The 12,712-nt window shown below is 34.3% G+C and overlaps 2 protein-coding genes across 12 annotated transcripts; one reads left to right on the forward strand and one right to left on the reverse strand.

Annotated features, from left to right (window-relative positions):
* Positions 1 to 598: 598 nt before the first annotated feature.
* Positions 599 to 7,532, forward strand: LOC117915769 (probable plastid-lipid-associated protein 12, chloroplastic). Its single transcript, XM_034831448.1, has 11 exons — positions 599 to 909; positions 2,157 to 2,210; positions 2,430 to 2,504; positions 3,227 to 3,346; positions 4,178 to 4,369; positions 4,834 to 4,917; positions 5,033 to 5,125; positions 5,862 to 5,915; positions 6,005 to 6,081; positions 7,120 to 7,227; positions 7,307 to 7,532. Exons 1-11 carry the CDS (start codon positions 649 to 651, stop codon positions 7,377 to 7,379), a joined length of 1,191 nt encoding a protein of 396 aa, XP_034687339.1. The 5' UTR covers positions 599 to 648; the 3' UTR covers positions 7,380 to 7,532.
* Positions 7,533 to 7,735: 203 nt separating this feature from the next.
* Positions 7,736 to 12,514, reverse strand: LOC117916228. 11 transcript variants are annotated; one of them, XM_034832160.1, is made up of 4 exons: positions 11,082 to 12,514; positions 8,972 to 9,128; positions 8,407 to 8,891; positions 7,736 to 7,936 (listed from the first exon to the last, which is right to left on the reverse strand). In XM_034832160.1, the coding sequence occupies exon 1, from the start codon at positions 12,265 to 12,267 to the stop codon at positions 11,152 to 11,154; it is 1,116 nt and encodes a 371-aa protein (XP_034688051.1). In that variant the 5' UTR covers positions 12,268 to 12,514; the 3' UTR covers positions 7,736 to 7,936; positions 8,407 to 8,891; positions 8,972 to 9,128; positions 11,082 to 11,151. The 11 variants fall into 11 exon arrangements, with proteins under 11 accessions (XP_034688051.1, XP_034688052.1, XP_034688056.1 ...); XM_034832161.1 differs by having other exon boundaries at positions 7,736 to 7,964; XM_034832165.1 differs by lacking the exon at positions 7,736 to 7,936 and having other exon boundaries at positions 8,034 to 8,554; positions 8,753 to 8,891.
* Between the last annotated feature and the right edge of the window lie 198 nt (positions 12,515 to 12,712).

Below are 12,712 nucleotides of genomic sequence, written 5' to 3' on the forward strand. Positions count from 1 at the left end.
ACATAGGGCTTGAACTTAGTTACGAGTTGAATTGAGCTTTGGGTGGAAATTCTCAAGGTGGGGATTTGCCGATTAATCAAATTTCTCTTTTATATAAATCAAAATCATACTTGAGAAATGGATGCCATAGTGAAACAAGTTATAAAAGGTAAACAAATTATCTTAGAACTATTTTCACATATACCCTTCCAAAAAAAAGAATTGCTCATTTGACCCCTCTTTAGTGACTTCAAAGCTTCTTTCATCATCCACTAAATTTTCTTTTCTTTTAATAATTAATTGGGCATCAAATTAATGACAAAAAGTAAAAGACGTAAATAAAAAAAACTTCGTCACGTGGATAAAAGGGACAAAATTGAAAATTCATGTTTTAATTAATAATTAATAATTGAATCATTTTGAGTGTCTATTTAACGCTTTCTATCATTTCCAAACAGGCCCTTCAAACCTTGAGTCCAGTCAGCCACAAGGGAACTGTGAGGAATGACAGCATGAGGATAACAGCACATCCAAAGTTTTTACGTGGTTGATTGAGAACCAGCCACGTGGCTAAAAAAATCAATTCAAGTAAAGATCTTTTTCCCTCCAAGCACAAAGCCTCCGCCACAGAGAAGAGGAAAGAAGAAGAATTAGCAGTGAAGTAGAAGAATGGCGATTGAGATCGCAAATCTAGGGTTTCAGTTGAATCCACTTCCCACATTCTCACCAGTCTTCGTTCCAAGAACTGTCCTCAAATCCTCTAATCGGTGTCGTTTCGATCGGAGAAACCTTCTCCTTCTTCGCCCTCCGGCCTCATCTCTCGTCGACGAACAGCCACAGGTCTCCTTTACGGAACCGGAGAATCGCCTTATCGATTCACTCGTCGGACTCCAAGGTCGCGGTCGCTCGGCGTCTCCTCAGCAGCTCAGTGTATGTTGCTTTTGAATTTGGTGGTTTGGTTGTGGATTTGGTGTCATTGAATTTGTTTTTTATTTATTTTATTTATTTATTTATGCTGTTATGTTAGATGAGAAAATGGTGGAAAATTAAGGAGGATGTAAATCTTTTTCACGATTTGGCTTTTGTCGATGACGTTTATTTTGGACGTAACGGAAAACGGATGACACTCTGGATTTTGAAATGAAATGCAGTGAGAATTGTGCTAGACTTGTGTCTTTGTTACCTTTTTCCTAGGTTAGCTCTGCAACCAAGAGCTGATTCCGAGGTTGCTGTCGCCCAGATACTTCTCAAAGTATGCTGTTTTAGAATTTGATGTATTTGAGTTTTAATTTTTGTTTGTTTGGTTGTTCGGAAAACAGAGGAAAAAAAATTAATGAAATGCGAAGTTGCTTTTTGCAGTCTGGCATTGGCAATAATAATGTTCTTTAAAGTTACGGATTTCACATTGGATTTGAAATAGAATGAAGGTTTTTTGTTAGGCTGTGATGCATTTAAATTTGTCTTTTCTCTGCTTGTTGCTGAAAAAACAGAGGGAAAATAGAAGACAGGAAGTATTCTTAGATGTGATTTGGCTTTGGCAGTAACATTTTCTTTTGGAAAATGGTGGTAAGATACAAAACATTTTGGATTTTGAAATTAAATGGAGAAAGAATTTTATTTGTGTAGTGATTTGTCCTATTAGAGTCTCTTTCTCCATCCAGTTGCCTAGAAAATAGAGGAATACTAAGATCGTCTTTGGCAGTGATTATGGGAAGTGTTTATAATATTTCTAATATTTGAAAAATAAATATTTTCAAGGGTTGGAAATACTAAAAACACTTCTAATAATCACTGCTAAACACACTCTAAGAATAATTGGTTTACCATGGAAAATACAAAAGAAAAGTAAATATAATTAAAATTAATTAGAAATTTATTTGTTTTTAAATTATTTGATCTTTACATAGGAAAATAAAAATAAGCTAAATGATATTAAAGAAACATATAAGAATAATTTATTAACTTTAAATCTATTTTTTATTTTTCTTTTACTTTTTTTTGTTCCTATTTTTTTTCTCTATTTTATTTTCCTTCCCTTTTCCTTAATTTTTTCAAGAACCAAACATAACTTAAAAGATTACTATTTTTAATGATATGGCCTATCTAATTATTTTTTAAAGTAACCAAGAGTTGGATAGGGATTCTAAGATTGTTTGATTCTATGACAACTTTTGCAGGATGTTGAAAGTGCAGTGCAAGCTTTGGAAGGTTTAGGAGGTGTGCCTGATCCGGTGTGTGACAGATGATATTCGAACTTCAGTTAAAACATGAATACACAAAACAATGCTAACACATTGAGCTTCCGATTGTCTCCGATCCCTTTTGACATTGAAATTGCATGATTATGGCTTGATTGAAAAGTTGATAATTGTTGTGATCATTCTCCTTTCATATAGAGGAAATCATATCTTGAATGTCTGAAATATATGTTTTAAAATGAACCTCTGCAGACAAGCTCTAGTTTAATTGAAGGTCGATGGCAGTTAATGTTCACAACAAGACCCGGAACTGCATCCCCAATTCAGGTTTTTACATTCTCTGTATCCCTATTTAGTTCAATATTAAAATTATTTCTGGTGAATGTGAACTTTCTTATGTTCTATAATTTACTAAGGTTCATGGTTCTTGTAAGTTCTAAGCATATGTGTTTGTTGCCCATGAATTTTTGAGAAACTGAAATATTGAGAGTTTAATGCAGCAGCCAAGCAGCTGTTTCCAATTGTGTCTCAAGAAACAAAATGAAACTTACATTATTCGTTTAATATTTCCAAACATGAGGCAGCCACTGCTTAATTTAGAGGGAGAGAATGTAATGCCAGTAGCATCTTCCAAACTGCATTTCTATATTCCTCACTCGATCTTATTGTATTCAAGATACTTGGCTCAAAATATAGGTATATAGGTTCTATACCTTCTACCAGAGTACCATTATGGTTTTAGTCAATATCTTGTTAATTTTTACATGCAACTCTAAATTTCTCCACAACTTTGTTTTTATATTCCTTCTGATAGATGATAGAAATTTACCAAAAGGAGCGCAGGGAAGCCACCACCAATGTAAATTAAGAGAAATACACATGTTCTTCATAAGATCAATGACATATCCATTTCTTAAGTAACACCCCATGAATAGCTAGAAAATTTGTTTTAATTTTTAAATGATTCTTTAAAGCAGGCTTGATAATGTTCTATGAATAAATTGAATATCTTTCTTTCATACATTCTCATGCTTTGTATATTTTTGTAGAGAACATTTGTGGGAGTTGACAACTTCAGTGTCTTTCAAGAGGTATACCTTCGGACAGATGACCCACGTGTGTCCAATATCGTAAGATTCTCTGAAGCAATAGGCGAGCTTAAAGTAGAGGTATGAGATTGTTGTATTTGAGTGTTACTAGAACAATTTTTGCTGGCTCATATTGATGATGGCATTATGTGCATATAGTCCTTCAAAGAGAAAGTAGTCATAGGAACTTGGATATGTACATTTTCATAGTGCTTTTGGTTTATCTATTTGATGTTGGGGAATTAAATCTTCATTGTAAAATGAATTCCTGGCCAGAGTTTATGTTTCCAGATTGGTTACTATCTTTCACACAGCTGGGATCGTGGTGTCATACCATAGGTCAATTGGTTTTGGTCATTTAAGTAGTCTAGTGCCCTTCATTTCCTTTTTTTCCTTTGTAGGATTATATGATTTCTTGGGAAATCGTTTGGTAGAGGTGTGGTGGCTCCAGCCTGCATATGTTCAATATGTGCATAGCCTCATGCTCATTTAGCCTTTTAGTCACCAAGAATTTTGCTTGGGCAGAGCTGTATGGAGTTTTGTAATGGCAAAACAAACTTTTCCAACCCAAGCTCCATGATAGATTTTGAAAACTAATCTGCCTTTTCTTCCCTGTTACTTTTGAAACTCTTCACAACCTGAGTTGGACTGGGCTTTATATATATATATATATTTCATTTTTCTTTCTGTTATTACTTGTAGCAAAAGCCTGTCATTAATGAATTGTCAATTGAGCTGAATTGGCTACTTTGGCAACTATTTGTCCATAAAGAATGTTAATGTTATACTGTAGTATGTTGAACAATTGAAGTTTGAACTAATAATTTTCATTCTTTTTATGCTGTAGAATTTTAATTAATGCATATTTTGATGTTATTTTTCTTACAATATGCATCTTCTATTTCCATTTAGGCAGCAGCATCAATTAAAGATGGAAAGCGGATCCTTTTCCGGTTTGATAGAGCAGCCTTTTCTTTCAAATTTTTGCCATTTAAGGTTCCATATCCAGTGCCATTTAGGCTTCTAGGAGACGAAGCCAAGGGTTGGTTAGACACTACATATTTGTCACAATCTGGAAATCTTCGTATCTCAAGAGGAAACAAGGTAAATAGACAGCTAGATACCTCCAAGAATACTAACTGAACATCTTCTCCATCACTCTACTCTTCATGTAGCAATGGAATATAAATATTTTCATGTACGCCCAGCACGTATATATAAGATCATGGAAATTACTGCAAAAAAAAAACACATTTAGTTAGTTTACCATAAAGGTTGGGAAGAAAATCAAATATAACGAAGATTATTTAAAAGCTTATATATTTTCAAAATCTTCATCTTCGTATAGGTGAAAAAGAAGAGAAAAATAAATAAATTAGAGAAGCACATTGGAAAAATTTATTAAGCTTAAATCTATGCTTTATTTTTCTTTGTTTATCAGTTTTTTTTTTCCATTTTTCGAATCTTGGGCCTACCATGGTACTTTCCCTCAAACTTTGGTTCAAGCACTTCTATTGCTTGTGTTTTGCCAAGGATTAAAGACATTCAGCAATGTCTCTGTAGTGCAGGGCACCACGTTTGTTCTGCAAAAGAACACTGAACCAAGACAAAGATTTCTATCAGTCATTTCCAAGGGTACAGGAGTAATGGAGGTATAAGTGCCTATTCAAACCTTTTATCTCATATATTGAAGCAAGTGGTGCTATGAATTAATGGTTTTGATCTTGTTTGCCTATGTTGATAAGCTTGCTGCCATGACATTTACAGGCAATTAATGAGTTCATCTCCCTAAATCAGAACAAGGCTACAGGTGAACCACAGCTCTTAGAGGGAGAATGGCAAATGATTTGGAGCTCCCAGGTATCATTTGTTTTTCTTCTCACTGGAAGAAAGGAAGATTCCAGGACATAGATTCTAGATAGAGCTGAATGACAAAAAAAACATTTATATTTTAATAAGATTAAATAGAGTTTGGGAGTGAACGGGAGAAGGATAGAAACACGAATAATACATGAAAATGGATCTCCAAATCTCCAAAAATTGAGCTTGAAAGCATTAGAAAACGAGGTGTTTGATAAATTTTTAAAAATCTGAAAAATTATTTAAAAATGATTTTTAAACTATTATTTAATAGATGATTTCTTTTTAAAAATCTATATTATTACCAAAATATTATTAAATATTTTTTTTATATTCAAATGCAAGTGATTTTCCTTAAAAATATTTCTAATAAAGATGTTATATATTAAAAATGTTTTAAATAAAATCGTTCTCAAATTGGTTCTGACAAATTCTCTTTAAAAGCATTTCTAAGAAAAATATCATTTTAACCAAAGTCGCTTACAAATAAACTCTAGATTTGTAAAGTTGATTTAAGAAAGCAATATTTTTTATTTTTTATTTTTTAATAGAATGGTTTGCGTGCTTGTAGTCTCTTTGAAACGGTGATGCTTTTTGGTGCACATGGTTAGCCAATCATGAAAGATGTGCGTAGAATATAATGGTAGCTCAGGAAGAGGATAATGAGATGGATATGTGGCAAAGATTAGATAGAATATAAACTGACCCAAGTTAACCTCATCATGTGTTGCTGCAGCAAGAAACAGACAGTTGGCTAGAAAATGCTGCCAATGGCCTTATGGGGACGCAGGTGAGTATGAGAACAAAAGTAGAGTTTGCTTTGGGCTTAAACACCTCGTTTCTTTCATATCTGATATACTTGGTTTTGTTGTTGTATAGATTGTGAAGGGTGAACAATTGAAGTTTGTGGTGGACATTTTGCTTGGGTTCAGATTTTCCATGATCGGCACATTCGTGTGAGTTGCTACAATCCTTTCATTTCTTTGATTTAATGCAATGTAGCCCACTAAATCAACCAACACTAATGATAGAGTGGTAGTGTGGTACCCCCCAACAAAAATTGTGGTCTGTCTTCTAGGAACTTCACACACCTTGCCTTTCCTATCGCGTCTTATCATGGTCTGTGACAAGTAACAACACCGGTATTCATCCATAACGCCTACCGAAAAGAAACAGACGTTGGCTGGAATATGTTTTCTGTTATTTAGAACACAAAATAATATTTTAATTTTAAAAACATAAAAAATAATTTTAAGGTTTGTTTTTTAAAATAAAATTAAAGTGTTCTTAATTATTATTATTTTTTATAATTAAAAATGTACAGAGTACATGAAAACTTTTACATTTTATACAAGGATATAACATCTCCGGGAGAAATAAGTAGAGGGAGAATTTTTTATTTTTTTTATTTTATATTTGAATTTTTAAACAGAATTATACACAGCTTAATTACCTCCCAAAAAAAGTTAAACCTATATTTGATTTCAAAAAATTTGAAGGAAAATGTAAGGGAAAGAAAATACAAAAAAAAAAATAGAAAAAAATAAAAAATAAAGGAAAATAAAAGAATAGATTAAAAATTGATAAATTATTATTTTTGTTATTTTAAATCTATTTTATTTATTTTAACTCATCAATATAAAGATTAAATAATTTAAAAATATATAAGTTTTTAATTAATTTTAATTATATTTGATTTTCTTTGATATTTTTCATAGGATAACTAAACATGAAAAAATTATTCTCCATCGCATTTTTTTTCTTTCTTTAGTATTTTTTAGAAACCAAATATAACTTAAAAGAAAATAATAATAATAAAAACAAAAACTTGCTTACATACTCAAATTTGAAGTCTTCTATCTTTTTTCGGAAGAAAATATAGGAGAATAAATTAATTGCGGTAATCTGCTATTCTGAAATCTGAACCCAGTTAATTGCCAACCTATTGAATTTGCACCTAGATGGATTGTCCTCATGAGATTGGAATGTCACAGGAAAACTGGAGCAACCACGTATGAGGTTACAATGAATGATGCAGCCATCGTGGCAGGCCCAGTCGGGCTTCCAATGGAAATGGAAAGCAAGTTCAACTTAGAGTTGCTGTAAGTTTACCCTCTCCTTACCCTTTTCAAAGAGTGTCATGTTTATGTTTTGTTCTTATTATTACATGTATGAATGCAGATACACTGATGACAAGATTAGACTCACCCGAGGTTTCAGAAATATTACTTTCGTCCATTTACGTGTGGGCTGATCCGATCCCGAATATATCCATTTATCCAATTGAACGAAGAAGTTGCTCTATCATTCTGTATATTTTAGTATAAATATAAATCTCAGTACCACTTTATTTATATTCTATGGAACGGGAATGACCACAATTATATATTAAGGTAATATTTGGATCCAAGTAAAGAAAAAAAATGATTTAAAAAAAGATTTTCTTGTTTGATTATATCATGGATAATGCCAAAAAAAATCAAATATAATTAAAATCAATAAAAATTTAAATGTTTTCAAATTATTTAATATTTATATGAATTAAAATAAGTGAAATTATTAATTTTAAATTTATTTTTTATTTATCTATTTCTTTTACTTTTCCTTCTATTGTTTCCAAACATAGCCAAAACCCAAGTTCTATTAAACATTGTTGCACATTTTTTCCTTTTTGAAATTAGTAACTTTTCAAACAAAAACAAAAACAAAAACAAAAACTTCTATTGCGCTTAAGAAACAAATTGCAGATTTAGAAGTGAATCCAAACCAATCTTCTAACATCCGAAGCAAGCATATGATAAGAGGCGGCAGCTGTGAAGAAGAAACGTGGAAACCTCAGCTACACAAATAAAAGAAAACGTGTTCCAACAAACTATGAAAGAAAGCAGCATAAAAAATGGTTACGTGCTAAATTCAAAAACAACCAGACATAATTCCTCATAAATGAATTTCATATTGACTTGCTGCCACGCATTTTTCTCCCAAAACACCAAGCAAGCCCAGTTTCACACTTCAGAATCATAGTTTGCAAAGAACTCCAAAAATTTTAAGTTTGGAATCGCATAGACGTATATAGTCCTAGATCCTAGACGATATTAAGATCGCCCCACATCGGCCCTAGTTAGTTTGATGTTACTATTGCTTCCAGTTTGTCACATTTGGAAACATCAGTCAGAAGCCAACATCAAAATTCAACTAATGCAGTGGTCCTAACATACCTAAAATTGGAAAAAAACTGCAGTTTGTGTGTGAAACAATATTACTGGATAACAATCCCATACCTTCGCACATTGAAAATACATGCAACTCTTGAGATTGTTGAGCCAAATATCATTGCAGTTGAAATATAACACCTATTTCAGCTTGTTGGGAGTCACATGTAATTCCAGCTGAAATGAAACCCAATTTTAGCTCCAAGTGTTATATAGCCTGTAAAACAGCATAAGAAAAGGAAACAGTAGTTGAAAAATCTAACCCAAATCCAATTTAGGTAACTCCATTCTCTCCCACTTGAATAGGTTTGATGTTAAAGCCCATTAGAGCCAAACTCAACTGAGGCCAAGGTCAATCCAAGAAAAATCGAGTGGGGTAAAGATACAACCCCATGCACCTGATCACTGCACTTACTCGGAATAGATTTCCATGCTGCCACTAGGTGAAGTAATGACCAAGAGGTTGCAAGGTCAATAGCAGCATAGGGGCCTCATTGAATTTCATGCTAGACAGGTGATGGCAAAGGAGCAAACTGTCACTGCAGGCTCTGAACCTAAATCAACCCGCAACATGAACAACATAAAATAAAAATAGTAACAGATAAAAATGGAATGAAATGGAAAAGTAATGTACCTAAAAGCACATAAAAGAACAATGAATCCAACACCTTGCAAATACCATTGCAGTTCTCAGTGCATGAGAGAATCATCACTGGTCTACATCAACAGCTTCTGTTATAGTAGTCATTCAGTTGGGGGTTTCATGAACACTTGCTTGAGACCCCTTCAAGCTGCAGCCAAAGATTGATACTTCCATGTCTGTTACTGCTCTTTTTTAGCAGCAATATATACAATATCTTTATAAACACCAATCAATGGCACACAGTTAATCATTGGCTGAAACACAAAATTAAAATGATGATATTTGGAAATAATTTCAGCATAGAATACTGGGCTTTCCGGATAAACTTCAATTTTTAACTAATAGCAGCTATGCTTTTTTCCTTTTCTTTTTTTTTTTCTGATAGGTAAGTAATAGCAGCTATGTGTTTTGAAGAATATTAATTTCATTAATGTGATAACTCTGAGAAGACAATAGGACCACCTAAGCAGGTATTGCACAAGCCAGTCAATTTTCATAAAGCATATATTAAGATGTTTTTCTATTTATTTAAATAAGAACAAATATCAAGATCTTCAGACCCGGCAAACACCTTAAAATCAATTAATAATTACCGAGAGGCTATATCTATATAGTAACCCAACTTTTCCCATTGTTCAAATACAAAAAATGGCTTGTTTTCAAGATTAAGAACAAAGATGAAAGTATATCCATGCTGATGGATTTGAAATATTGTCAGTATTGAATATCCCCCATCTATTGCATACAAAAAGATTACAGAGAGGAAATGTGTGCTTTAAATGAAGCATGACCAACAGTACCCAAGGAGATGCATCGCACAATACAATGTTGAAAGTCTTACAAAATGTGCATTTGTAGCATAACAATAGTAGCAACATTCTTCAGAATTCACACCGCAGTTTGCATGAAAATTTAGAGATAAGATTGTGCAATGCAATTCTTTAAGGCACAAAGCTACAGTCACCTGATAATTTCTGTAAAAGGTGCAATGGGAAGACGACTCCACCAAAGAATAGGAAATGAACTCAAATGCTCACTACTGAACACCTCCCTCTTAAGTCAAAATGTCATTGAACACGTTATTGGCTTTTGACAATTTTTGTTACAGTAACAAGAGATGACCAAATCTAACAGTCTACAAGTTGAAAGAGAAATACGAGTTAAAATAAATCTGTAGATGTCTGCACCACTCCATGACCTCAAATGCCCCAAGGGAAACAGTACGAAAAGGGCATGTAAAATCATACACCTGCGGCGACTTATCTTATCCTTCAAAAAAGTTGAGGAGCACTGATAACCAAGTCAATCTACCTGAATTGAATACTCTAATGTACAAACATTTGTCGAGTACTCCAACAAAGGCTCTTCTGCTTCAAAATCTTACACGTGTAAGTGACAGAAGCATCCCAATTATCCATATTTAGAATTCAAACATTTTGAATAGAACACTTTTTAAGACCTCCTCAGATGTTGGAAAGGATTTCATTCTCATAATACAAACCATGCTACATGATTATTCAAGTTTCAAAAATAAGGCACAAGATTCCCATGCACAGAAAGTGTAAATTATTTGATCCATACAAGACAAAAAAATAAATAAATAACATAAAGAAATATAAAAAGACAAAGAAGTCTACGGTACAGAAAACAAGATTGACATGTCCTCTCCATGATTCAAATTGAACTGGTGAGAGGTTAAAGCAGTGTAATCATTTACAGAATATAAAATTTATCATACAACGTAAAAAGATAGAGATAGCATATTCCATGACATTAAGCAAATGAACTAGTACTGCCACTAGAATTATCATTTCAGACTTGGAAGTGCTTTTGAAGTTTTAAAGTAAAAATAATATGCAAAACATACAAATTTGTCTTTACCAAAGGAAACATAATATCTATGTAGCTACCAACCAGAAGCAACCTACCCAAAAGGAAAAACAGTCAAAATGCTACATCCTATAAGCTAGAAATGAAGGAAATTAGTGAGCCAAATGAGGGGAGAAGTAAACAAAACGCAGTATAAGAAGGCATATGTCCAGTATTTGCAATCTCAGCATGTCAGCAACATTAAGGGATAAAAATTTAAGAAGAGGCTTACATCAACGAGGGACAAATGAGTAAAGTCACCATCGCCAATGCTCTTCTCAGTGCATTAGTCCCCCCCTTCTTCATCCTTGGACCCTGTCCTCCTCCGCGATCACTTCATTCCTCACAGATGCAAGCTCCAAAATTTGGAGGTCGCTACTGTCTGCTGCTTCATTGTTATTGTCCTCTTTCATTTGCTCAACATCCTCGTTGTTCACTTCACCATTGTTCACTTTCACAGCATCTTTGTGATCCACAACATTTTCATTATTGACAACATCTTTATTATTCACGTCATTATTCTCACGCATAGTAGCATTGTCATCTCTATCTCCACTCTCACTTTCCGATTCATTCTCCACCACCTCCTCATTAGCATCCTCCAATCCTTGGCTCCTTCTCTCCAAGCGCAGCAACCTCCTCTTCAAGTCCTCCATTTCCCTCCCCATCAAAAACAGCTTCTCCTTCAATGTCAAATTTTCTTCTTCCAATTGCAGTATATGTGCATCTCGATCATCCACCCTATTCTCCAACACATGATTGTAATCAAGCCCACCAGAATTCGGATAAATCATCTCAAACCTACTCAAATCTTGATCCAATCTCCTTTCCACCTCCACATGCTCCTCCACATCACTGTCACTCGATCCTCCTCCCTCCTCTTCCTCCTCCTCATTCACCTCCGCTTCATCTCGTAGCCTAATCAAGCCATTCATCGTCCCATACCCATCTACACCCCACTCCTCCTTAGCCATATCCCCCAAAACCTCTGTCGACGGTGATAAAACCGGTGTTGGCAACACCGCCGGCGTCACCGGACACGGCGAAACCAGCGATGCGATCCCACCCGCCTTCTTTGCTCGAATTATAAAGGACGTCGTGTTCCTAGGCGCATACGGTGCAGATCGATTGTTAAACTTCTTCTTAGGGTGGTAAAACCTCCTAGCCTTCAACCGATTCTGCGACTGCAATTCCTGCAGAGTCGGAGGCTTGTACCCGACTCCTCCCGATTTCCGATTATCGGGAACCTTGTTCTTCCCCTTCCAATTGTTACGAACCGCCATAGACTGATTCGGTACATTGAAATTAGGGTTCCTAAGAATCTGAGAAGGGTTCTGTTGCGGCCAGAGCCCGTAGCTTCGATTCATCATAGCCTGAGGCTGATTCATCATATGAAATTGATTCAACTGTTCGTTCATTTTCCGATCAAAAAACGAATAAAGAAGACGCACAAAGAAATCAAACTAAAAACCCTAGATTCCCGATTCAACAAAATCGAAACCCTAGGTCCACAATTCAACAAGCAAAAAGAAACACTAAATTCAACCAAAATTCAAAGTCTTCTATTAACCAAATTTGAAACCCTATGCTTTTGAAAATTTCAGATCCGTGTTCTCTCTGAATTTTCTGGAGATTGAATTTCTCCTAAACGGGTTTTGAAGCAGTAAAACGAGGTGGGCAAGGGGGTATTTATAGGGGTAGAAAGAAAGGTCGGAGATTGAATGGTTGATGGACAGTTTAGATTGAAGACACGTGTCAGGCAGTTGAGTGTGATGACGCAACGAATTTTTTATTTTTTATTTTTAAACATCCCCCTAAAGTTACGTTAAACTAATTTCACACGCATATAATATATTTTTTTAA

This window comes from Vitis riparia, chromosome 6 (genome assembly GCF_004353265.1).
Source record: "Vitis riparia cultivar Riparia Gloire de Montpellier isolate 1030 chromosome 6, EGFV_Vit.rip_1.0, whole genome shotgun sequence".
In the NCBI taxonomy this organism is placed as follows: Eukaryota; Viridiplantae; Streptophyta; class Magnoliopsida; order Vitales; family Vitaceae; genus Vitis; species Vitis riparia.

Excerpts from the sequence above, each read along its gene's own strand:
- LOC117915769 (XM_034831448.1), top strand. The coding sequence starts at position 649 with ATGGCGATTGAGATCGCAAATCTAGGGTTTCAGTTGAATCCACTTCCC. Across the intron at positions 910-2,156 it reads CGTCTCCTCAGCAGCTCAGT|GATGTTGAAAGTGCAGTGCA; the intron begins GTATGTTGCTTT and ends CAACTTTTGCAG. Across the intron at positions 6,082-7,119 it reads TCCATGATCGGCACATTCGT|GAAAACTGGAGCAACCACGT; the intron begins GTGAGTTGCTAC and ends GGAATGTCACAG.
- LOC117916228 (XM_034832160.1), bottom strand. The coding sequence starts at position 12,267 with ATGAACGAACAGTTGAATCAATTTCATATGATGAATCAGCCTCAGGCT.